We start from the raw sequence: 27,519 nt of genomic DNA on the forward strand, positions 1-27,519 counted from the left end.
CAATGTGGGTCAGCGAGAACCGGGGTGATAGAGGAATGGCATGAGGTGTAAGTTAAGACACTGACAACAGAAATTTGGATGACCTCAAGTGTCATGAAAGTGTAATAATTTTCATAATATTATTGTAATTTATTGTAAAGTTAGGTTAATAGTGGGGTTTCGACTAGTTTCTCTTTGTGGTTGTGTGTGGGGGGGTTTAATTGAATTAGAGACAGCTAATACAACATCAAGTTTACTGAGGGCAAAATGTGTGAGACCAGCCAGGCGTGCATTGGAATAGCTGCATCTGGAGGTAACGCAAGGCTTGGCTGAGGGTTAAAGCAGCAGATTAGCTGAGGCAGGGGTGGAGTCGAGTGATATTACAGAGATGGAAATAGGCAGTCTTAGTGATGGTGTGGATATGTGATTGAAAGCTCATCTTAGGGTCAAACATAGCAGCAAGATTCTCAGACTCGAGAGAGGGAGATGGATGGAGTCAGTGGCTAGGGAGCACAGTTTGTGACAGGAACCAAAGACAAGTGGCTTCAGTCTTCCTAATATTTAGTTGGGGGAAGTTGGATATTTGGGTCTAGGGTGCATATGGGGAAATGCAATTACCAAATAGGCCAACAAGGAACAATATCAATCTTACCAGGGCAGTGTAAAGGCCAGCCTCTACTGGACTTGATGCAAAAATATGATTCACAAATAGTATAAACAAAATTATACAAACTTTTAAATGTGAAAAATTTGGCAATAGAGACAATGTATATTTAAAGAATGTCTATAACTCATCAAAGGAAAGTATTTACTTCCTGATTGGTCGATTATCTCTGAGCCATTGTCTCAGCTTGAACCACAGAATGACATCCCGTGTGACCATGACAAAGGTAAACATTCTCGTCTTGTCCTTTTTGACAGTTGACCACACCATCCTCCTCCAACACCTCTCCATTGTCCAGCCAGAAGGGACTGCTCTCACCTGGTTCCATTCTTACCTATCTAATTGTAGCCAGAGTATCACCTGCACTGGTTTATCTTCCCACTCTTACCATTACCTTTGGTGTCCCTCAAGGATCTATACTTGGTCCCTTCCTATTTCTCAGCTACTGCTGCTCCTCATCAGAAAACATTAAGTCAATCTTCACACTTAACAGTGACAAGATCCAGCTCTGCCTCACCACACCTCTCTCCTCACTTTTTAAATGATCAGATTGTTTACCTGACATCATGCACTGGATGAACTGAAATTTCCTTTAATTAAATATTTAGTAGGAAGATTGAAGCCATAGTCTTCTCTCCCCACTCCAACTCTATTCCCTAGTCACCACCTCCATCCTTTTCCCTTGCAACTGTCTGAGGCTGAACCAGACTGTTCGCAACCTTGGTGTCATATTTGATCCCAAGATGAGGTTCCAACCACAGATCAGCACCATCACTAGATCACCTATTTTCACCTCGGTAACATTACTTAACTCCACCCCTGCCTCAACTTATCCACCACTGAAACCCTCATCTATGCCTTTGCTACTTCCAGACTAGACTATTCCAATACATTTCTGGCTGGTATCCCACCTTCTACCCTCTGTAAATTTGGCTGCTGTGTCCTATCTCACACCAAGTCCAACCATACCCGTGCTCATTGACCTACATTATTCCCAAACAATGGCTCAATTTTAAAATTCTCATCCTTGTTTTCAAACCCCTCTCCGGCCTCACCTTTCCGTATGTCTGTAATCTCCTCCAGCCCCACCACCCTCTGAGATAGCTTCATGTCTCCAATTCTGAACATATGAATCAAGAGATGTAGGCCACTGGCCCTGCTCCGCCAATCAATAAGTTCATGGCTGATCTGATTGTAACCTCAACTCCACATTACTGCCCACCCCTAATAACCTTTCACCCCCTTGCTTATCAAGAATCAATCTACCTCTGCCTTAAGTATATTGAAAGACTGTTTCCACTGCGTCTTGAGGAAGAGAATGCCAAAGACTCATGAACCTCTGAAAAAATAAATTCTCACCTGTCTTAAATTGGAGGCCCCCTATTTTTAAACAGTGACCCTGGGTTCTAGATTCTCCCACAAGAGGAAACATCCTTTCCACATCCACCCTGTCAAGACCCATCAGGATCTTATACGTTTCAATCAAGTTTCCTCTTATTCTTCTAAACTCCAGTGGATACAATCCTAATCTGTCCAACCTTTCCTCAGAAGACAACCTGCTCATTCCTTGTATTAGTCTAGTAAACCTTCTCTGATCTGCTTCTAACGCATTTCCATCCTTTCTTAAATAAGGAGACAGTACTCCAGATGTGGTCTCACTAGTGTCCTGTACAGCTGAAGCATAACCTCCCTATTTTTGTAATCAATTCCCCTCATAATAAATGATAACATTCTATTAGCTTCCTAATTACCTGCTGTACCTGCATACTAACCTTCTGTGATTCATGCAGTAGGACATCCCTAATGCCATTGAGAAGATGGAGGTGAGCTGCCTTCTTAAACTAGGACATCCAGATCCCTCTGCACCTCAGAGCTCTGCAATCTCTCACCATTTAGATAAGAAGTTTCTTTTTCATTCTTCCTGCAAAAATGGAGAATTTAAAATGTGCCCACTGAGTTTTGAAATTTTTAATTGAACCCCAGCTATTTTTGGCTAGGGTGGGGGGTGCGGTTTGGGATAGCTGCAGATTTCCACTAGCCGTTGTGAAATAAGTGATTTCTGAGCAGCCTGACTCTAATTTTAACGTTCTGCTTCCTTGTTCTGGACTCGCCCACCAGAGGAAACAATCGGTGAATTCTCATGAGCCTGGTTCAGATGGTCAGTGAATAACTGAATTTTTAAATATTTATTCATGGGATGTGGGCAGTGCAAGGCCAACATTAATTGCCCATCCCTAACTTCCCTCAGAAAGATGATGAGTCACATTCTTGAACTGCTACAAGCTTAGCAGTTTGGTACAACCGAGTGTCTTGCTCAGCCATTTCAGAGGGCCATTAAGTGCCAACCACATTACTGTGGGCGTAGACTGGGTAAGGACAGCAGATTTCCTTCCTTCCCTAAAGAACATTAATGAACCAGATGGGTTTTTATGACAATCCGGTAGTTTTGTGGTCACCATTAATGATACAAGCTTTTTGTTCAAGATTTATTTAATTAACTGAATTCAAATTCTCCAGCTGCTGTGGTGGGATTTGAACTTTTTTTTTGCTTTAATGGGATGCGGGCATCACTGACAAGGTCAGCATTTGTTGCCCATCCCTAACGCCCTTGAGAAGATGGGGGTGAGCTGCCTTCTTAAACATTGCAGTTCACCTTTAAATCAATAGCCCAGGTCTCCAGATTACTAGTGCAGCAACATAACCACTGTACATTGTACTGACGAAGCCCTTAAATAAAATCCAGAGCAATGCTGAGTTAGCTAACCTCACTCAATCCACAACAATTTTTATATTCATTCTCAAGATGCAGGTGTTACTGGCAATGGCTGCCTATTACTAGTTGACCCTTGAGGTAGTGGTTCTGGGCTCTCCTGTAACGCAAGGAGTCCCATCATTTTGACCCAGTGATTATGAGGGAACAGCCAATGAATATCCAGGTTAGGATGATGTTCAACTTAAGAGGGGAAACTTGTAGGGGTGGAATTCCAATGCACCTGCTGCATTTGTGTTTTTGACGGCAGAGGTCACAGGTTTGGGATGTGCAACTGAAGGAGCTGAGGAAGGTTGGTGGAGTGGGTCTGGTAGATTATACACAATGCAGCCACTGAACTTGTTGGTTCTGGATGGAATGAATGTTTAGACTAATGGGGTGAAGTATTCCCAATTTTGACAGCAGAACCACCCAGGATTCCGGCATCCAATTATTTTGCCTGGAATATTAAGTGAAAGGCTAATATGTAAAGATTCATCACTATTCAAAACCAAACTCCTTAGCACAAGTGAAGAATAGTAGGGGTAGTGTCAACTGGAACCTGGGCTAGGGGCTTCAGCTAGCCGTCTACATCCTGTTCACCATCAAGCTGGCAGTATCCATGTGAGCTCAGGATTAGATTGGGCCTGTGAATTTGCCCTGCAAATGGGTTGCAAAAATTCACAAGCAGAGCACCAGTGGAATCCCTCCTCCTGTCAGGCAAGGAGAAGGAAACTCATAACAAAAATCTTTAAAGTTGCTCTCCTTCCAATATTTACACAATAAACATGAGGCTAAATGTGGCAATAGAAACGTAAGCACGATTGTGAATGATTGCTACAGGGATGCTACAGAGTAGTTCCGAAAGGGTCACTTGCTGGCTGAAGACACAAGAACTGTACACAGTGAATGTTTTAATCATGAAAACTGCCATTTGTAACAAAGCTTTTCAGTACATTTTACAGTCGATTCAGATACAAAAAAAACCTACTGACACGGCAATGTCAATTTGCTACAAAAATACTTTTAGCTACACCCTTAGCAATATCTCTCTCTCTCTCTCTCTCAACACTGAACAGGCCGATCGGATCAGTAACCGGTTACAGAACAGCCCAACTGCAAATTACATATTTCTTCTACCCTCCCTAAACTACAGAGCAGATGACTCCTCTTCTGATAATGCTATGTTCCTATGCCACCCTGTCTCCATCCGCTATACAATCTCACTCCCACACTGCCAGGGAATCACGTTCTGGAGGTTGCCTGAAGGACCCGAGCATCGGGGTCCACCCCAGACCTGACCACTGGGGCCATCTCGGGATCTGGACATTTGGGCCGACTCCCAATATGATCATTGGAATCCATGTAAAGTATGAACAAAAAAAAGTTAAGATATCTGCGTTATACAAAAGTCACGTATAAATAACTACAAACTGTAACGAGACACAAGGAAAGGCCCCTGGATCTGATTAAAGAGGCTCTGATATCAGGAAGTACAAATAGGCTTGAGGAAAATGAAGTGTTTACAGCAATTTACAAAACATGTTGCTGTTGTTATACAAAAGAACATTTTTAATACTTCATCAACAGCGAATTCCACAAGTAGCATCAGAGCCAGAGAGGAGGGGGGAAGGGGAAACAACGCTGGAGAACAAAGTTATATTGAACAGCGAGCCAAAAGCTTTGGTTGTCAATTTATATCCAGCAAGGTGGCTGACATTGCTATCCAAACTTGCTAGGATGGTGTGACTCTCAGTGCTCGTGGTGTCTCCCCCAACCTGCCTCTTTTACTTTGATCAGAGTTTAAGGCTGTGACTTGTTGCTGGGTTCTTTGCTGGCATCGTTTCCCCTACCCACCCCATCCCACCCAATCTTAACTGTCTGTCTGACAACACAGAGTGGCGCCAGAACAAAAGAGCAGCCAGAATTTCCAACATGTCACTCAATCCAACGAGATGATATCATCCTCCTCCTCTTCCTGCTCGGTGCAAATCCGCTTAACACTGACACCTTCTGTCTCATCCTCCAGCTTCCTCTTCAGGCTCCGGCTATCCATGTTAGCCTCCACTCCGCTAGATGAGGGCATCTCTTCATCTGAGTCAACGATCAGTACATCGTCCTGCTCGGAGGCTGAAGAACAGGACACAGTTATAAAAGTAGGAGAATGGGGTGCCTTGTACAGGGAGAGTCGTCATAGAACCACAGAAATGATAAGCAAAGGAGGCCATTTCATCCATTGTGCCCATTCTGGCTCTTTGAAAGATCTATTCAATCAGTCCCACTCCCCCTGCTCTTTCTCCATGGTCCTGTAAAGCTCCCCCTTCAAGTATTTATTCAATTGCCTTTAGAAAGTTACTATTGAATCTGCTTCCACCAGCTTTTCACCAGCGCATTCCAGATCACACAAACTGACTGCGTAAGAAAATGTATCTTAAGTCCAAACATCCTAACAGAACAGGGAGGTTTAGCAGAAGCAGGTGCTGGAACCTACTGTCCAGCCTGGAATTATTGTGGACTTTCAAAGCGCAACAGCCCAACATGCCATAGTCATCATGGCATGTAAACAACATGGAGACAAGCTCAACAGTGTACAGCGTCTACAGAGTCCTTAACTTGGGAATTTGGAGAGAGAGAGAGAAATTGGCACAGTTTTGGTTTTTTGCAGGATGGGGAGAGAGAGTGCAAGACAGTAAGAGCTGAGGTTTGGAGGTGTGACTTGGATAAACAGGTAGGCAATTGTTTTGTGAGTTTTACAGTTTTTTCCTTCTAAAATAGAGTAGTTTAAACACTTTTAAAATGATATTAAGTAGGTTAACTCGATAAGCCATAACTACAAATATTGAATGATGTTTCAAAACTTGAAACCCTAATTAGTTAAATAAAATACAATAGAGATGGCAGGGCATGTGATGTGTTGTAGCTATAGCAGGTGGGAGATGGTAGACAGCACTGTGATCCACAGCAACCACACATGCAGTAAAAGCCTGCAGCTCCAGGAACTTGAACTCCACCTCAAATGACTCTGAGTCAAAGCTTTGGACACTGTGATGCATCAGGGAGGGACAAAGTTACCTGGACACTTTGTTCCAGGAGGCAGTCACACTGCTTGGGTTAAGTACTTTGGATTTTCCCCCATGGTCAGGGGCTGGAGGACATGACGAGGGAGGCAGGTTTAGGGATCCAGAAGGTAGCACTGGAGGAACCATAGTCCTTACACCTGTCCAAGTTCGACCTTCTTTCAGCCCATACGGACGAGAGTGGGGACTGCAGGGAGGATGAACAACCTGATCACAGCGCTGTGGTACAGGGGCCATTCAAGTTGGAGTAAAATGGAATAGAGGACAGTCGTAGGGGACAGTATAGTTAGGGAGGGTGGATAGATACAGTTCTCGGCAACCGAGAGCGTGAGTCCCAAAGGCAAGGATCCAGTGGTCCACATGGATACCAACAAGCAAAGCACAGCTAAGGAGGAGGTTCTGCCAAGGGAGTATGAGCAGCTGGGGGCTGAATTAAAAAAGTAGAACCACAAAGGTAATAATGTCTGCATTATTACATGAACCACAAGCAAATTGGTATTGGACAAATAAGATCATTGCGATCAGTGGCCTTCATTGTGAGAGGCCTTGAGTACAGGAGCAGGGATGTCTTGCTGCAGCTGTACAGGGCCTTGGTGAGACCACACCTGGAGTATTGTGTGCAGTTTTGGTCTCCTTACTTAAAGGATATACTTGCCATAGAGGGAGTGCAGAGAAGGTTCACCAGACTGATTCCTAGGATGGCAGGATTGTCAAATGAGGAGAGCAGACTCAATGGGTCAAATAGCTTACTTCTGCTCCTACGTCTTATGGAGAGGTTGGGCCGACTAGGCCTGTATTCATTGAAGAATGAGACGGGATCTCACTGAAACATATAAGATTCCAAAGGGGTTTGACAGGGTAGATGATGAGAGGATGCTTCCCCTCATGGGAGAACCTATAACTAGGGAGCACAGTTTCAGACTAAGGAATCCCCCATGTAAGATAGAGATGAGGAGGAATGATCTATCGGGTTGTTACTGTTTGGAATTCTCTATCCCCAGGCAACAGTGGAGGCTGGGTCGTTGAATATATTCAAGGCTGAGACTGGCAGATATTTCACCTACAAGGGTTATGGGGACAGGCCGGGAAGTGCAGTTGAGGTCACAATTAGATCTTATTGAATGACAGAGCAGGAGTGAGTGGCTGAATGGTGTCTTCTGTTCCTTTTTTTTTATGTTCTTATGCAATTTATGGGAGCTGGTTGCCATATTTCATAGAATCACTGAATGGTTATAGCCAGGAGACCATTCGCACCATCATGTTGCGCTGGGTCTCTGAAGGAACAATTCACCTATGCTACCTTCTCCCTGTAGCCCTGCACATTCTTCCTTTTCAGATAACAAGCCAATTTCCTCCTGAACGCATCGATTGAACCTGCCTCCACCACACTCTCAAGCAATGCATTCCAGATCCTAACCACTCACTGCGTGAAAAAGTTTCTCGTGTCGTCATTGCTTCTTTTGCCAATAATCTTAAATCTGCGCCCTCTGGTCTTGATCCTTCCACCAACAGGAACAGTTTCTCCTTCTGTCCAGACCCCTCATGATTTTGATTACCCACATTTCCCATGTTACAACAGTGACTACACTTCAAACAATTTCACTGGTCATAAAGCACTTTGGGATGCTCTAAATTTGTGAAAAATATGAGTCTTTATTACGCTCTACTGAGATTATGATGACAGCCTGAGTGTCCCAGTGACACGGCACATCCTAATGTAATTAATTAGCAACTGGTCAACATTCAGGCTTGGGCTGAAAAGTGGTAACTTTTGTATGACAGATGTGCCAGGCAATGATAATCTCCGACAAGAGAATCTAACCATCTCCCCATGATATTCAACAGCAATCCCATCGCCGAATCCCCATCAGCATCCTACAATTGATCAGAACTCAAACTAATCAGCTATATAAATACTGTAGCTACAAGAATAGGTCAAAGATTGGGAATTCTGTGGCAAGTAACTCATCTCCTGACTCCCCAGAGCCTGTTGACCATCTACAAGGCACAAGTCAAGAATGTGATAGAATGCTATCCATTTGCCACACACCATTCTGGCTTGGAACTACATCAGCATTCCTTCACTGTCTCTGGATCAAAATCATGGAATTCCCTTCCTAACAGAACCGTGGATGATCTACACCACAGGGACTGCAGCAGTTCAAGGAGGCAGCTCATCACCACTTTCTCAAGGGCAATTCGAGATGGTCAATAAATGCTGGCCCAGCCAGTGACACTCACATTCCAAGAATGAATAGAAAACAAAGCCAATTGCAGGCAACGGGGCCCCATTCATGCCGGTGCAAGAAAAAGACTGGCATTTATATAGCGCCTTTCATTAGCTGATATGGGAAAGGGCTGGGGGGAAATTGGAGGAGGGTAGGCACAGGAAGCCATTACCTTTAGATGTGGACGGTTGTGCTCCATCGTCGCTGCCGTTGGTTATGGCCTTGCCATCTTCCTCACTCGGCTTTTGAGGAGCTTTCTCGGGGGCGTCTCCGACCACCTCAAACTCTATGTCCTTCTCCAGGTCTTCACTGCAATTGAGCATGGCAACACATAAACCACTCAGCGGCCCACAGGATCCATCACAGAGAAATATAAATGCCTGACACTCCACTGCCCCCCTTGTAAACGCACTACCCTGGGTGTAAGTGAGGGATACCCACCTGGAAGGGGCCAAGATCAATGCTTGGTCTGTGCTAAGTCTCTCCATGCCCTAGCCTTGATTGGAAAGGCTGCTGTGCAGACAGTGGAGAGGACAGGCAACAGCTCACGGGTGGCTGCAGTCAAATCTGTCACTCTCAATCTCGGCTCAGCTGAACAAGGTAGCAGAGCACGCCCAGCAGCCATACAACCTTACTCCAGGGAAAGAGCAAATACTTCTGGAGAGGGGAGGGAGTGGGGAAAGCTTGAGGCGAGGCCCCCTGTTACAGCACGAGGGTGATAGAGATCACACACGCTGTAGAGCATCACAACATTTATATCAGCAAAGGCGATGTGACAGGGCAAGGGCTGGTTTCTCACCTGTGCAGGAGGGTTACAGTCAGAGTGTAGTCTTGTAAGAAATCATCGACTTGAAGCCGACTTCCATTGCAGATCCCAAACTCGGACAGGTTCTTGCTGTTGTTTGCTGGGAGAGGCAATAAAAGACAGATTAACACACAACCCCCAGTCCCTGGGCTGCAGATGGGATATCCCACCAACAATCTTCTGATCTCGCACTTGAAGCGCAGCAGCAAACCACCGACCCATCAAGTCACGGGTGGTTCAGTTGGTGGCGCTCTCCATGTGCGTCACGAGGTGATGGGTTGAAGTCCCACTCCAGTGGCCTGAGTACGTGATCCAGGCTCACGCTGCCTGTGCAGTGCCAAGTCAGTGCTGCACTGTTGGGGGACTTTCGGGTGAAAGGTGAATGTAAAGGATCCCAATGCGCTGTTCTGAAGTCTAGGGGTGTTCTCCCCAGTGTTCTGGCTCAGAGGGGTGGGGGGGGAGCAGCTCACTGGGCCTACTCAGCCAGGTACACAAAAAGTTCAGGACGGGGGCTGAAAAATAAAACACAACAAAGTGACTCTGTACCTTCTGTTTCTCCCTCTTCCGAGGAGATTAGGATTGTTCCCTTGCCATCTTCTATCTGCACATCCGGAGCCACCATTCCAAATTTATCCTTCAAAATCTGGAGCAAAAACAGAAGACCGACCCTGAGTGTAGGAATTACCACAGAACTTGCAGCTCTACACCAATTAAGTCAGACAACGTGGATGGATTTGAGCGAGACGAACTAGCACAGAATGAACCAGTTATATGCCAGCAGACAAGGCCATTTCATTCAAAGGAGCAATGACTGTGAGGCTCCCTTTTTAAAATAAGGCCCTCCACAATGGGCTCAGGGACTTCATCCCTAAGGTGAGTGAAGGAGGAGAATGGGAGGAGGCCATTCAGCCCCTTGGGCCAATCCTGTCATTCACTTAAATCAAGGCAGATCTGTATACAACTCAGTCCACCCAGCTACATTCCAGAAATCTTAATATACTTAGTGAGCAAAAATCTATTGATCTAAGATTATTAATTGAGCTAGCATCCACTGAGAGAGAATGTCCCACACTTCTACAACCCTTACTGACTGCCTCTGATTTTACAATTACGTCCCCATGTCCCAGGCACCCCAGCAACTTTCTATCTACTTCTGTTCAAGTACATAAAAGCCTCAGTCAAATCATTCCTTAATTTTCTGTATTCCAGGGAGTAAAACCTAGCTGGCACAACCTCGCCTCATAATCTAACCAGGTGGGAGGGTGAGAAGAGGGGGAAGAGAACACACGGGAAGGGAACACGGAGAGAGGGGGAGGGGGAAGGGAACACGGAGAGAGGGGGTTGGGGGAAGGGAACACAGAGAGAGGGGGTTGGGGGAAGGGAACACAGAGGGAGGGGCAGGGGGAAGGGAACACGGAGGGAGGGGCAGGGGGAAGGGAACACGGAGGGAGGGGCAGGGGGAAGGGAACACGGAGGGAGGGGGAGAGAACACGGGTGGGGGTGGGGTGGGAGGAGGAGAGGGGAGAGAACACGGGTGGGGTGGGGTGGGAGGAGGAGAGGGGAGAGAACACGGGTGGGGTGGGGGGGTGGAGGAGAGGGGAGAGAACACGGGTGGGGTGGGGGGGTGGAGGAGAGGGGAGAGAACACGGGTGGGGTGGGGGGGTGGAGGAGAGGGGAGAGAACACGGGTGGGGTGGGGGGGTGGAGGAGAGGGGAGAGAACACGGGTGGGGTGGGGGGGTGGAGGAGAGGGGAGAGAACACGGGTGGGGTGGGGGGGTGGAGGAGAGGGGAGAGAACACGGGTGGGGTGGGGGGGTGGAGGAGAGGGGAGAGAACACGGGTGGGGTGGGGGGGTGGAGGAGAGGGGAGAGAACACGGGTGGGGTGGGGGGGTGGAGGAGGAGGGGAGAGAACACGGGTGGGGTGGGGGGGTGGAGGAGAGGGGAGAGAACACGGGTGGGGTGGGGGGGTGGAGGAGAGGGGAGAGAACACGGGTGGGGTGGGGGGGGGGGGAGGAGGAGGGGAGAGAACACGGGTCGGTGGGGGGAGAGGAGGGAGGAGAGGGGAGGGGAGAACACAGGAATGGAGTACAACAAGTGGAGTGGGATGGTAATGGTAATGGTGGGTAGAGGGGTGGAAATGTCACAATACTCTGTTTACAAGCTGAATAGGCCATGGGAGTGCTAGGTGTCCTTCGAACTTTAATAAAACATATTGCTTTACCCGGTCCTGCAACACTTGGATGGAGACTTTCTGAGTGTTGAGTTTGACTGTGACTTCAGGCTTGATGGAGCACACATAGCAGCTGGGATTTGGGGGGTCCAGGGTACATGGAACCAACAACTTTTTCCGAGGATTGGGCTGCTTATTCAAAAATATCTAAACACACAAAAAGTCAATGGTTAAAACATGCACATATGGAATGAGCCTTCTTTCTGTATTACACTAAACTGGAAAATTCATAAGCCATTTTCCGCAGATTCAAATTAATTTCTCTGTAAATATTTATTTCCTTGCCCAACATTGCTCAGTGCTACAAGGCTGATGAATCAGGGCTCCCTCCTGCTCTGTGGGGTTCACCTATACACTGATTGATATGATTTCTACAAGGATATTGGAGGAACCCACATTACATAGTATTTACAGCACAGAAACACATCATTCGAATCATTAGGTTCACGTCAGTGTTTACGCTCCACGTAAGTCTCCTCTCACTCAAATTCATTTCATCCCATCAACTCATCCATCTATTCCTTTCTTCCTCATGTGTTTATCTAAATTCTCCTTAAACGCATCTATACTATTCACCTCAACCACTCCCTGTGGCAGCAGCAGTCTTATGACTCTCTGGCTAAAGAATTTCTTACTGGATTTTTTTGCGAATATCTCCCCTTCTCAACCCAGATTTTACTGTAAGGGGACATGGGGCTATCTGATGGGGTTGATGTGCCCCACACCAAAAAGATCGGTGCAATTTGTTCCTGTTTATAACCAACTGCAGTAGAACATCAAGTCATACTACACCTGGTCTCTCAAACACCTCAGAACACTTTACCTACACTTATGAAGAAGTGCAGTAATAATGGCTGACTCTTAACTGTCCTCACTAGGTGCCCAGCAAGACATTCAACTGCATCAAACTCTGCACAACGAGGGGTGGATAATAAATGCTGGCCTTACCAGCAAAAACCATATCCTGGGAATTAATTTTAACAAAGGCTAGCATAGCAACCACAAAAGCCATGAGATTCTACCATGAGGCACATGACTGTTTAACTGTGGTTTGGAAATGTGTGCTGATTGAGGTAGGGAGAACTCTTCAAATAGTGTCATGGCATATTGAAGGCTCTACTGAACTACTAGACAGGTAGCTGGAGGCTTGGTTTAACGTCATCAATGCAATACTCCCTCCGGCACTGCACTGGAGTGCCAATCTAGGTCCTGTAATGGGGCTTGAATCCACAGTCTTCTGATTCAGAAACATTCCCCACCATTGAGCCAATAAATTTAACAGCAGTGGACAGGCTCAAGCAGACAATTGTGAGCAACGTGCTCAGTTGTCTATGTAGCGACATCAGCCTCCCTCGTGTGCCATTTACAAAGGCCATTTACCTCAGGCAGAGGGTAAGGTTCACCATCCTGGGACCCCACATTCACAGGGCACTGCCCTGGCTGACTTAAGCTATTAGGCAGGCTTTCTCCCCCTCCTGCACTTCAGGATTTGTTCCAAAGACTTACTGTCCTGCACTGTTCCAGATTCCCAGACAGAATCTTCAGCCCTTCCAACACAATCAAGCCGGCAATCACTGCGTTTGTGGTGGCAATCGCTGGAATGATGTTTCCTGCCATGGCTGCAGACAAGATATACAAATTAATGGGAATGCTGACTTCAAGCTTGATATACATCCCAACAGCCCTTGAAGACAAAAAGTTCAGTCAATGCATCAATTCAACACACTGGATTGCTTAAAGCTGAGGGTCCCGTTATGCATTGTCTCTCTACACCAAGTGGGGTCCTTTAAGGAACAGTGACTATAACATGATGGAATTCTTCATTAGGATGGAAAGTGAAGCAGTCCAATCTGAAACAAGGCCCCTAAATCTTAACTAAGGAAACTACAAAGGTAGTGAGTTGGCTAAGATAGATTGGGGAACTTCATTAAAAGGCACGACGGTGGATAGGCAATGGCTAATATTTAAGGAACAAATGTATGCATTGCAACAGTTATGCATTCCTTTCTGGCACAAAAACACAACTGGAAAAGCGGCCCAACCATAGCTAACAAAAGAAATTAAGGACACTATTAGATCCAAAGATGAGTCATGTAAAGTTGCTAGAAAAAGTAACAAGCCTGAGGATTGGGAGCAGTTTAGAATTTAGCAAAGGAATACCAAGAGATTGATTAAGAGGGGAAAAATACAGTATGAGAGTAAACTAGCAAGGAACGTAAAAGCGGACTGCAAAAGCTTCTATAAGTACGTAAAAAGGAAAAGATTGGTGAAGACAAATGTAAGTCCCTTACAGTCGGAAATGGAGAATTTATAATAGGGAACAAGGAAATGGCAGAGCAATTAATCAACTACTTTAGTTTTGGCTTCACAGAGGAAGACACAAATAACTTCCCAGAAATACTAGGGACCAAGGGTCTAGTGAGAAGGAGGAATTGAAGGAAATTAGTATTACTAAAACAATAGTACTGAAGAAATTAATGGGACTGAAAGCCAATAAATCCCCAGGGCCCTATCTACATCCCAGGGTGCAAAAGGAGGTGGCCATGTCAATAGTGGATGTGTTGCTTGTCATCTTCGAAAATTCTGTAGATTCTGGAACAGTCCCAGCAGATTGGAGGGTGGCAAATGTAACCCCATTATTTTAAAAAGGAAGGAGGGAGAAAACATTGAATCGCATACTGGTTAGTCTAATAGCAGTGGTAGGGAAAATGCTAGAGTTTATTGTGAAGGATGTGATAACAGGATACTTAGAAAATATCAGAAATTAGATAAGGTTAACATGGATTTATGAAAGGGAAATCATGTTTGACAAACCTACTGGAGTTCTTTGAGGACGTAACCAGCAGAATAAATAAGGGAGAACCAGTGGATGTGGTGTGTTTGGATTTTCAGAAAGCTTGTGATAAAGTTCCACATAAGAGGTTAGTGTGTAAAATGAAAGCACGTGGCCAGTGAGTCTCACGTCAGTGGTAGGGAAACTATTAGAGAAAATTCTGAAGGAGAGAATCTCTCTCCACTTGGAGAGGCAAGGTTTGATCAGGGATAGTCAGCATGGCTTTGTCAGAGGGAGGTCATGCCAAACAAATGTGATTGAATTTTTTGAGGAGGTGACCAGGTGTGTAGATGAGGGTAGTGTAGTTGATGTAGTTTATATGGATTTCAGCAAAGCCTTTGACAAGGTCCCACATGGGAGACTTATAAAGAAGGCAAATGCACATAGGATACAGGGTAATTTGATAAGGTGGATTCAAAATTGGCTTACTTGTAGGAGACAGAGGGTGATGACAGAAGGATGCTTTAGTGACTGGAAGCCAGTGTCCAGTGGCATACCACAGGGATCTGTACTGGGTCCCCTATTATTTGTCATTTATATAAACGACATAGATGACTATGTCGGGGGTAGGATTAGTAAGTTTGCGGATGACACAAAGATTGGTCGGGTGGTTAACAGTGAGGTTGAGTGTCTTGGACTACAGGAAGATATAGACGGGATGGTCAAATGGCCAGATAAGTGGCAGATGGAATTTAACCCTGAGAAGTGTGAGGTGATACACTTTGGAAGGAGTAATTTGACAAGGAAGTATTCAATGAACGGCATGACACTAGGAAGTTCTGAGGAACAAAGGGACCTTGGCGTGTGTGTCCATAGATCTCTGAAGGCGGTGTGGCATGTTAGTGGAAAAGGCATATGGGACACTTGCCTTTGGTGAGGCCATAGCTGGAGTAGTGTGTGCAGTTCTGGTCGCCACATTATAGGAAGGATGTGATTGCACTGGAGAGGGTGCAGAGGAGATTCACCAGGATGTTGCCTGGGATGAAACATTTGAGTTATGGAGAGAGGTTGGATAGACTTGGGTTGTTTTCGTTGGAGCAGAGAAGACTGAGGGGTGACCCTGATCGAGGCGTACAAGATTATGAGGGGCATGGGCAGGGTGGATAGGGAGCAGCTGTTCCCCTTAGTTGAAGGGTCAGTCACAAGGGGGCACAAGTTCAAGGTGTGGGGCAGGAGGTTTAGGGGGGATGTGAGGAAAAGCTTTTTTACCCAGAGGGTGGTGAGGGTCTGGAATGCGCTGCCTGGGAGGGTGGTGGAGGTGGGTTGCCTCACATTCTTTAAAAAGTCCCTGGATGAGCCCTTGGTACGTTATAACATTCAAGGCTATGGGCCAAGTGCTGGTAAATGGGATTAGGTAGGTAGGTCAGGTGTTTCTCACGTGTTGGTGCAGACTCGATGGGCTGAAGGGCCTCTTCTGCACTCAGAGATTCTGTGATTCTATGGGACTGAGGATGATATACTGGCATTGGTTAGCAGACAAGAAACAGAGAGTAGGAATAAACGGGTCTGTTTGGAATGGCAGGCGGTGACCAGTGGGGTGCCACAGGGATCATTGCTTGGGCTTCAGCTATTCACAATATATATCAATGATCTGAATGAGGGAACCAAATGTAATATTTCCCAGTTTGCTGACGACACGAAACTTGTTGGGAATTTGAGCGGTGAGGAGGGTGTTAAGAGACTTCAAAACGATTTAGACAGGTTGAGTGAGTGGGCAAATACATGGCAGATGCAGTGTAACATAGATAAGCGTGAAGTTATCCACCTGGGTAGGAAAGGCAGAGTATTATTTAAATGATAATAGATGGGGAAGTTTTTTTTTATTCATTCATGGGATGTGGGCTTCGCGAGTTGCCCTTGAGAAGATGGCGTTGAGCTGCCTTCTTGAATTGCTGCAGTCCATGTGGTGTAGGTAAACCCACAGTGCTGTTAGGAAGGGAATTCCAGGATTTTGACCCAGTGACAGTAAAGGAAAGGCGATGTATTTCCAAGTGAGTGACTTGGAGGGGAACTTCCAGGTGGTGGTGTTCCCATCAATCTGCTGCCCTTGTCCTTCCAGGTGGTAGTGGTCATGGGTTTGGAAGGTGCTGTCTAAGGAGCCTTGGTGAGTTCCTGCAGTGCATCTTGTAGATGGTACACACACTGCTGCTACTGTGTGTCGGTGATGGAGGGAGTGAATGTTTGTAGATATGGTGCCAATCAAGCAGGTCTGCTTTGTCCTGGATGGTGTCCAGCTTCTTGAATGTTGTGGGAGCTGCACTCATCCAGGCAAGTGGGTAGTATTCCATCACATTCCTGACTTGTGCGTTGTAGATAGTGGACAGGCTTTGGGGAGCCAGGTAAGTTACTCTTCACAGGATTCCTAGCCTCTGATCTGCTCTTGCAGCCACAGTGTTTATATGGCTAGTCCAGTTCAGTTTCTGGTCAATGGTAACCCCCAGGGTGTTGATATTGGGGGATTCAGTGATGGTAATGCCATTGAACATCAAGGGGCAATAGTTGGATTGTCTCTTGTTGGAGATGGTCATTGCCTGACACTTGTGTGGTGCAAACGTTACTCGCTACTTGTCAGCCCAGGCCTGGATATTGTCCAGGTCTTGCTGCATTTGGATGTGGACTGCTTCAGTATCTGGGGAGTTGCGGATGGTGCTGAACATTGTGCAATATCAGCGAATATCCCCACTTCTGACCTTATGGTGGAAGGAAGGTCATTGATGAAGCAGCTGAAGATGGTTGGGCCGAGGACACTACCCTGAGGAACTCCTGCAGTGATGTCCTGTAGCTCAGATGACTGACCCCCAACAACCACAACCATCTTCCTTTGGGCTAGGGTATGACTCCAACCAGCAGATAGTTTCCCCCCACCGATTCCCATTGACTCCAGTTTTGTTAGGGCTCCTTGATGCCACACTTGGTCAAATGCTGCCTTGATGTCAAGAGCAGTCACTCTCACCACACCCCGGAGTTCAGCTCTTTTGTTCATGTTTGAACCAAGGCTGTAATGAGGTCAGGAGCCGAGTGGCCCTGGCAGAACCCAAGCTGGGTGTCAGTGAGCAGATTATTGCTAAGCAAGTGCTGCTTGACAGCACTGGACCCCTTCCATTATTTTACTGATGATGGAGAGTAGACTGATGGGGGGGTAATTGGCCGGGTTGGATTTGTCCTGCTTTTTGTGTACAGGACATATCTGGGCAATTTTCCACATAGCCGGGTAGATGCCACTGTTGTAGCTGTACAACAGCTTGGCTGGGGGCACCACAAGTTCTGGAGCACAAGTCTTCAGTACTATTGCTGGAATATTGTCAGGGCCCATAGCCTTTGCAGCATCCAGTGCCTTCAGCCGTTGGTTGATATCACGTGGAGTGAATCGAATTGGCTGGAGACTGGCATCTGTGATGCTGGGGACTCCGGAGGAGGCCGAGATGGATCATCCACTCGGCACTCCTGGTTGAAGATTGTTGCAAATGCTTCAGCCTTTTCTTTTGCACTGATGTGCTGGGCTCCTCCATCATTGAGGATGGGGATATTTGTGGAGCCTCCTCCTCCAATGAGTTGTTTAATTGACCATCACCATTCACGACTGGATGTGGCAGGACAGATCTGATCCGTTGGTTGTGGGATCGCTTAGCTCTGTCTATCACTTGCTGCTTATGCTGTTTGGCATGCAACACAATGGAGGATATCCTCAAATGTGAAGGTGGGACTTCGTCTCCACAAGGACTGTGCGGTGGTCACTCCTACCGATACTGTCATGGACAGATGCATCTGCTGCAGGCAGGTTGGTGAGGATGTGGTCAAGTGTGTTCTTCCCTCTTGTTGGTTCCCTCACCACCTGCCGCAGACCCAGTGTAGTAGCTATGTCATTTAGGACTCGGCCAGCTCGGTCAGTAGTGGTGCTACTGAGACACTCTTGGTGATGGACATTGAAGTCCCCCACCCAGAGTACATTCTGTGCCCTCGCCACCCTCAGTGCTTCCTCCAAGTGATGTTCAACATGGAGGAGCACTGATTCATCAGCTAAGGGAGAGCAGTATGTGGTAATCAGCAAGAGGTTTCCTTGCCCATGTTTGACTTGATGCCATGAGGCTTCATGGGATCCGGAGTCAATACTGAGGACTACCAGGGCAAATCCCTTCCGACTGTATACCACTGTGTCGCCACCTCTGCTGGGTCCGTCCTGTTGGTGGGACAGGACATACCCAGGGATGGTGATGGTGGAGTCTGGAACATTATCGGTGAGGTATGATTCCACGAGGATGTCTATGTCAGGTTGTTGCTTGACTAGTCTGTGAGACAGCTCTCCCAATTTTGGCACTAGCCCCCAGATGTTAACAAGGAGGACTTTGCAGGGTGGACAGGGCGCGATTGCTGTTATCGTTTCTGGTGTCGATACCAGGTGGTCTGTCCGATTTCATTCCTTGATACTTGATGTACAAAGGGACCTGAGTGTCCTTGTACACCAATCACTAAAGCCAAGCATGCAGGTACAGCAAGCAGTTAAGGCGGCAAATTTATGTTGGCCTTCATTGTGAAAGGACTTGAGTACAGGAGCAAGGATGTCTTACTGCAGCTGTACAGAGCCTTGGTGAGACCACACCTGGAGTAGTGTGTGCAGTTTTTGTCTCCTTAGCTAAGAAAGGATATACTTGCCATGGAGGGTGTGCAGCGAAGGTTCACCGGACTGATTCCTGGGATGGCAGAATTGTAATATGAGGAGAGATTGGGCCAACTATGCCTGTATTTACTGTAGTTTAGAAGAATGAGAGGAGATTTCATTGAAACATATAAAATTCTGACAGGGATGGACAGACTGGATGCAGGGATGATCTTTCCTCTGTCGGGGTGGGTGGGGGGGGGGTGGGGGGGGTGTGTGTGTGTGTGTGTGTGTGTCCAGAACATGAGGTCAAAGTCTCAGGATATGGGGTAGACCATTTAGGACTGAGCTGAGGAGAAACATCTTCACTCAGAGGGTGGTGAACCTGTGGAATTCTCTACCACAGAAGGCTGGGGAAGCCAAGTCATTGAATATATTTAAGAAGAAAATAGATTTCTGGACTCTAAAGGCTTCAAGAGTACGGGGAGAGCGCAGGAGCGTGGGGTTGAGATAGAGGATCAGCCATGATGATGTTGAATGGAGGAGCAGGCTTGAAGGGCCGAACGGCCTACTCCTGCTCCTATTTTCTATGTTTCTTGATCAAAGCTTCCACCAATGCCATGCTGCAGCTGCCAACTGCAATGGGAGCCACAGCAGCCAGTCAGTGGGTCAAAGATTACAAAATCTACCATGATAAGGATAAAAACGCCACTAGTCCGTGTTCCCACACTGCCAACCTCTGGGTAATATTTCAGCGAAGAGTGATTTGCTTATCACACCTAACACTGCCACCTGCTGACACTCAGTGGTATTATGAGGTATTTGTACTTTCTCCCCCTCTTTGTCCCAAACTCTTTCGAGTACAAACCTGTTTCCATCTGTTGTCAGATGAAGTTACGTTGTTTCATAGTTTGCCATTGCGAGATTTGAACTCTTGATCTTGGGGTTACAAGCCCACTACCATAACCACTTGGCTATTTAGGCCAAGCCAATCACTGTTGTAACTCTTTCGAGTAAAAACACGTTTCCATCTGTTCTTATTCAGATGAAATTACATTGTTTCATAATTTGCCATGGTGAGATTTGAACTCTTGATCTTGGGGTTACAAGCCCAGTACCATAACCACTTGTGGCTATCATACCAGAACTCTCTTTGTCCCAAGGTGCACTCCTTGCTGGACCACAACAATTAACCAAGCAGCTATTTTTCATGTGTGAATGCAAGATGACAAAGTTACATTTCTATCGCGAGATCCCAAAATGGTTTACAGTCAATGAAATGCTTTTGAAGCTTGTTCACTGATGGAGGAAGGTGCAACAGACAATATTGGATCACAATAAGCAATGTGATTAAAAACCAATTAATCCGCTTCAGAGGTTGGTCGCAAGATAAATATCGAACAACTGAAGAAGACTTGCTCTCCTTTGAATATGGCCATGGGATATTTTATGTTTGCTGAGGGGGCCACATCCAAAAGACGACACTGCCGGCAGTACAGTTCCTCCGTACTTCACTAAGACAGTCAGCCTGAAGTTTGTGCTGAAGTCTCTGGAGTGAGACTTGAACCTACATCTTCCGATTCAAACAAGCGTTACCCAGTTTGAATGTGACTGAAGCAGTGAGACATGTTTTGAGCATGGCCGAGTCCAAACCTGTCCTCACTCAAAGCCCATTGCCGTGCAGGAGTGACCGAACAGGGAGGAGGGGGAGGCATGACCAACTAACTCAGGCTACTAAACTCTTTCAATTGGGGACTAATTTGCTAGTCCTTCCAATGAGACAGAACAAGCACAACATCATTGTGCTGTAAGATTCCAAGGTCCAATGCTGCTTACTGCTAACTCAGCTGAGCATCAATTAATTGAGCCTGACAAACACTTATCTCGAAACTAACATTATCATTAAAATAGATGAATTGGACATTTGTCATGAATAAAAATAATTCACAGTGTTTGCTTCTAAATCCTGACAACATTTCCAACGTAACTAACTGGCTGTAAAGCACTTTGGGATGTCTGAAGGACATGAAAAGCATGATATAAATGATTTCCAAAGATAGGTCCTTGACCTGAAACGTTAATTCTGCTTCTCTCTCCACAGAGAATGTCAGGCCTGCTGAGTATTTCCAACGTTATCTGTTCTTATTTCAGATTTCCAGCATCCGTGATATTTTGCTTTTGTATTTATATAAACGTGAGTTAATTCTTCAGGACTATCTGCTGGAAGGGCTATCCATATTAACGCCACTTTAATAAAAAAAGTAAAACCCTGTGGATGCTGTAAATCTGAAAGAAAAACAGGAAATGCTGGAAAAACTCAGTAGGTCTGACAGCATCTGTGGAGAGAAACAGTTGACGTTTCGAGTCCATACGACCCTTCTTCAGAAACGCTGGTCTTCTATCCAACTTCATCTGCTCCACTCCCTCCTTAAACAGTATAAATTTCATCACATTTCTACTTCTCTGTAGCTCTGAAGGGTCATACCGACTTGAACGTCAACTCTGTTTCTCTGTCTCCACAGATGCTGTCAGACCTGAGTTTTTCCAGCACTTTCTGTTTTTCCTTCCAATGCCACTTTACTTGCGCTCTACTCGCTCCTTAAATCCCATGCCCCACACAAACTTTCAGGTGGTATGGGAATGGGTAGGGAGCTGCAGAATGACTAAACATGGGTCAGACCCAAATGATTAAAGATTAAAACAAATTTCCCAGTGTCACAGGTGTGATATTGATGCACCCGAGACCACGAAGGTCTGCACTGAATGTGTCGCTCACAGCCAGGGCTCCTATGATGGGATAGCTTGAGAACAGGGTAATAGCTGCAACAATAGACTTCAACAATTCAGCAAGGGACAGAAATGTCAGCCAGGGGTCCTGGTAAGCTGGCCAGCGACTTCTGGAGGTCAAAAGCATATCAGCAATACTGGGTAGGATTCAATGGACCTTGCCTGGGGTATCTCTTCAATAAAACTTAAACATGCAAACCTTACATTTCACATCGAACTTGCTCTTCATGTTCATGCTGAAGATGTGCATCCGCAAGTTGGCAGCTGCTGTCACAAAATTCATGGCAGGGACGTCATCCTGCGAGCACAATCAACAAGGGAAACAAGTTAAATTGCACATCATCTGAAGTAATCTGCACATGCACACGTGAAATAAAACGTACATACAACACCGTCCCTCGTCCATGCCTTCTTTTACCTTTGCACTCCACTATTCCAATGGTCCCCGAGCCGGTCGCACACCTTGCACTATCCATAAACCTGAGCTCATCCAAAACTCTACTGCCCGTATTCTAAATCACACCAAGTCCTGCTCACTCTTCACCCCTGTGCTTGCTGTGGTGGGTAAGGTTTTAGAAGCAATAATCAGGTAAAATTAAATCAACACGCACTTGGAGAGGTTTGAGTTAATTAAGGAGAGCAAGCACGGATTTGTAAAAGGCAGACTGTGCTTGACTAATCTACTTGAACTTTTTGTTGAAGTAACAGTGAAGGATGATGAAAGGAATGCAATGGATATTGTCTATATAAATGAATGCTTTAAGAAAGCATTTAACAAAGTACCACATAACAATCTGTGGCTCATGGAAGTCAGTGTAAACTTAGATTTTTAAAAATTGCTCAAGGTCAGAAAACAGTGAGTTGTGATAATGGCTCTGGATGGTAGAGAGTGGTGTTTCCCAAAGGTCAGTGCTGGGACCACTGGTTTTTTTGATGTGTATTAATGATTTGGATATTGGAATACAGAATAAATTTCAAAAATTTGCCAATGTTAACAAACTTGGAGGAGTGACTAACAGTGAGGGTGATATTAATTGGCTGCAGCAGGACATAGTGAGATGAGAAGAACCAGGGGTAGATGGAATTCAATTCCGAGAAGTGTGAGTTGACGTATTTTGGCAGAAGAGTGAGATAGAAGCAATACAGTCTTAATGCTGCCACAATTCCAAGAGAGTGTAGGGACAGAGGGACCTGGGGGTGCATATCGATCTTTGAAGGTGATGGTATATACTGAGAGAGTGGTTAGCAAAGCATTTGGGATCTTGGGCTTCATCAATAGAGGCATTGAACACAAAAACAGGGAAGTTATGCTGAACCTTTATAAAGCTCTGGTTAGGCCACAACTAGATTATTTCATCCAGTTCTGGTCACCACACTTTAGAAAGGAAGTGAGGGCCCTTGAGAGGGTGCAGAGGAGATTTACCAGAATGGTTCCAAGGATGGGTGGGATTTTAGTTACAAGGTTAGGTTGGAGAAGCTGGGATTATTCTCCTTGGAGCAAAGGGGACTGACAGATTTGATCGAGGTTTACAAGATTATGGCGGACTTAGATAAGGTAGACAAAGGAAAACTGGCCCCAACAGCTTATGATACAAAGACTAGGAGGACACATATTTAAGATTTTGGGCAAGAGATGCAGGGGGATGTGAGGAGGAACTTCTTTTTACGCAGCGAGTGGTAATGACTCACTGCCCACAAGGGAGACAATCACTGATTTCAAAAGGAAGTTGATGGGCACTTGAAGGAAGTGAACTTGCATGGATATGGGGATAGAGCAGGGTTGGGACTGGCTGGATTGCTGTACAGAGAGCCAGCATGGACTTAATGGGCCAATTGGCCTCCTCCTATGCTGTAAATGACTCCATGACGTTTACTCCAAGGCCGGCACTGCCTCATGTATTCAAATCCCTCCATGACCTCATCCCTCCCTATTCCTATAATCTCCTCCAGCTCCACAATCCTCATGTCTCAGCTCCTCCAATTCTGGCCCGAGTATCCCCGAATCTCTCAGCTGAACCACTGGTGGCCATGCCTTCAGCTGCTCAGGCTCTTAGCTTAATAGGTTCAGAAATTCTTCCCCTAAACCTCTGTATCTCTCTCCTCCTCTAAGATGCTCTGTAAAACAAAATTATTTTACTAAGCTCTTGGCTCCCTCTTCTACTAACTGATTATGTACCTTGGTATCAAATTTTGTTTAATTACGCTCCTGAAGTGTCAAGATATTTTTCTAGGTGAAACCTGTTAGGTAAATACAAATTGCTGTCACAGATATTTTAGGGTTCTATCACTCTCAACCATGCAACAGCCTCCCTGGCTCCTGGTTTCTTACTCTTTTGCGAAGCACTTTCTCGGAGCTACCTGCAAATTGCTCTTTCCCCCTCTCAGACACACAGCATCCCTAGATTCTCCATCAACAGCACTGCTTTCAGACCATGAAGACTTTTCAAGTGGTGCACAGCCAGCTCCAATGTAACAATTTGAAAACCTGCAATTTATTCTGCAGCCACGCCAACAGCATCCCCCCCCCACCCCCACCCCCCACCGTGGCCACACCCCCACCCCGCGGTCACATCCCCCCCAGCCCTTGGTCCACTGGAGCAATTCCAAACAGCATGTGCCATATGGTGAGCTCAAAATGCTCCTTAACTTCAGAAAACACTTCAAGCAGGCCTGAGGTGTCTGTGTGCCAATTGGGCAGAGGCAGAGACCAGCAGATACTGACTGTGTCCAGAGTGCGGTAAAAGCTGGGACGGTGAGGTGCAGCTTCAAAGCTTTGATATTTTTCTGCTCCCATCTGCCTGCTGTACAACCCCCTTACCCCAGGCTGGCAACTCTGGTGGAGGTGCAGCTGAGTCAGCGAGTAGGGCGTGGGAAAGGTGGTTGGGAAAAGGGGCTGCTGAGCGAGGGAGTGGGTGAAGGTGTGTTAGAAAGAGGGGCTGGTGTGGGGAGTGGGTTGAAACGGTGTGTGTGTAGTGGGTGGGGTTGGGAACATGTGTGTCTGTGTTTGTGAGAGGGGTGATTAGAATGTGTGTGGGGTAGAGGGGCTTCACTGAGGCTTCTGTCACCAGAGATTATGGAGAGCTTGGTTGAAACCCCTCTGAGCACAAAATAACATTTTCACAAAGTACTTTAAAAAGACAACTTTTCATATTTATAGAATGCAGTTTATGTTGATCTACAACACAGCAAACTTTAATAAACATATACTGAATGTTAATTTGCTGTTTTATTGCTGCTTTGTTTTTGCTGGCATCTGATTTTCAAGTGTTAAAATAGGGTCACATTGGAAAATAATTTCGCAAGTTCTGCCTTACAGCCTCCCCAGTGGTTGTGTTCTTCTCACTCCAGTCCCTTGTGCACCATTACTGGCACAGCCTTCAGCCTCTGTCCTTGGCTCTGCCTCTCACTCCACTGAAGTTCCTCTTAAAATTCACCACCTGGACTGAACTTGCAGTCACCCATCCCAATCATGTCCTTCCTTACTCGGCCTCTGGTTCTTTAGTCTCAGTGGTGAGGCACCTTAGGATTTTTCAGATGTTATATAAGTGTTGGTAGAAAAGAGATACATTTGCATGGTAGCTATGTTATTGGATTAGTAACCCAGTGACCTGGACTAATGACTGAAGTTGTGTCTTCAAAATCGACCATGACAGCCAACTCTCCCTGCAAGTTGCTCGGTGACAAATTGTTGTCCTCCTTTCCTTCAAAAATGATGTTTCTTACAATTCCTGAGGTTGGCATTCTCAACATGGCAGGCTGGGAATGAAGGCCACACTATCGTCCTCACCCCTTCCAGCAGTTTCCAGCCCCACTCTCTGTGGTTGATTCTTAATGATATTCACTCTCGAAGGCAGCCCCACTACCATGACCTAGTGCCACCCACATGCAGGGAATAAATTATAAACAGTGTAATGTGTTGTCAATGAATAAAGCTGCAAAGGACCCCCCCCCCCACAACACCACCACCACCCAACCACCCACCCACCCACCCACCTTCTCAGGGTGGTTTCAAAATACCTCTGAGGGCTTCTGAATGATCAATGACCTGAAGGCACAGGGATCCACAAGGCTGATTGCATTAGCTTATGTACCCCATCCAATTGTACAGCAGCAAGTTCACCAGAGGCATTGTGGGATATTCAAATGCCCCTCAACTTGCATCATAAAGCACCCTTACAGCTAAAGAAAGCTTGTACCCCATGAACAGCAGAGTTCTCCCTGGTGTCCTTGTTAACATTTATCCCTCTATCAACATCACCAAACAGATATTTAGTTATCACATTGCTGCTTGTGTGCGTTTACTGTACACAAATATGCTGCTACATTTCTTGCATTATAACAGTAAATGGTGAAATCAGCATTCTGATTCAATGCTCCTTCTGGTTAATGCCGATTCCTGAATGTAGTTGAAATAATATTGACCTTCTTAAAAATTAAAAAATTAGCAATGCTAGAGGTGCTCAGCCTGACCTTGTCCCAGACCAGCTCTCCTCCATCCCCCTTCTCAGCAAGACGGGATTTGAGGTGATCAACACTTCGTGCAAATAAGTACGCGTAACTCTTCACGTCCAGAACCTGCTGGTCCTTTAGGCCGGTCTGAGAGGTCCCCGTTTGCTGCAGTGACGAACAGGTCTCTAAACAACAAGAACAACACATTCACAATGGCTGCAGGGTAGAGTAAAAGCATTGCCCATTTAGTCTTTAGGTTACAGTGCAGGATAATGGATAAAATTATAGAATAAATAGCTTAATAATACAACACTCAGTAGTAATGTGTAATTTGCAAAGGTATTTGGGATGATGGTGCCAACGTTTGGCTCAGACTAGGCTATTAGGATTCTGCAGGGAAATATTCAGCAGGCAGGTTTCAGGTTTATATGATTTAAGAAGCACCAAAGGATCTGTGTAAGAGTTTGGAGTCAGTACATTGAGGTTTCATCTGTCATCATTCTGTTAAGGTGTGATGCTTCAAACCAGGCAAAGCTGTTACCTTGGCATAAACAAAATCCACATTTCAATGAGAATGGAGGCAATGTGCTATATGAACATACAAATTAGGAGCAGGCGTAGGCCATTCAACCCCATTAGCCCACGCCAGATCAATGGCTGATCTGACTGTGGCCTCAACTCCATCTGCCTATCCCCAATACCCTTTGACTCCCTTGTTAGTCAAGAATCTATCTACCTCTGCCTTAAAAAATATACCTCTACCGCTTTCTGGGGAAGAGAATTCCAGACTCTCAACCCTCAGAAAACAAATTCTCCTCAAGTCTGTCTTAAATGGGAGATGTCTTATTTTTAAACCAAGGCCTCAAGTTCTAGTCTCTCCCACAAGGGGAAACATACTTTCAACCTTGTCAAGTCCCCTCAGAGTCCTTATATGTTTCAATAAGATCACCTCTGATTCTTCTAAACTCCAATGGATACAGGCCCAACCTGTTCAACCTTTCCTCATAAGAAAACCCCTCCATCCCAGGAATCAGTCGACTGAACCTTCTCTGATCTGTTTCTAATACAATGATGTCTTTTCTTAAATAAGGAGACCAAAATTTTACACAATACTCCAGATTTAA

The 27,519-nt window shown here is 45.8% G+C and overlaps 1 protein-coding gene across 1 annotated transcript in view; it reads right to left on the reverse strand.

Moving 5' to 3' along the window:
• Positions 1-4,286: 4,286 nt before the first annotated feature.
• Positions 4,287-27,519, reverse strand: part of uba2 (ubiquitin-like modifier activating enzyme 2) — a 49,090-nt gene continuing 25,857 nt past the window's right edge. Inside the window, exons 10-17 of the mRNA XM_041192528.1 lie at positions 26,417-26,580; positions 22,151-22,244; positions 13,239-13,351; positions 11,724-11,879; positions 10,049-10,145; positions 9,497-9,602; positions 8,870-9,006; positions 4,287-5,522 (exon numbers count right to left, since the gene is read on the reverse strand). Coding sequence (XP_041048462.1) covers positions 5,335-5,522; positions 8,870-9,006; positions 9,497-9,602; positions 10,049-10,145; positions 11,724-11,879; positions 13,239-13,351; positions 22,151-22,244; positions 26,417-26,580 — 1,055 coding nt within the window. The 3' untranslated portion in view covers positions 4,287-5,334. The remainder of the gene's footprint in view (positions 5,523-8,869; positions 9,007-9,496; positions 9,603-10,048; positions 10,146-11,723; positions 11,880-13,238; positions 13,352-22,150; positions 22,245-26,416; positions 26,581-27,519) is intronic.

Source organism: Carcharodon carcharias, chromosome 7 (assembly GCF_017639515.1).
Source record: "Carcharodon carcharias isolate sCarCar2 chromosome 7, sCarCar2.pri, whole genome shotgun sequence".
Lineage (NCBI taxonomy): Eukaryota > Metazoa > Chordata > Chondrichthyes > Lamniformes > Lamnidae > Carcharodon > Carcharodon carcharias.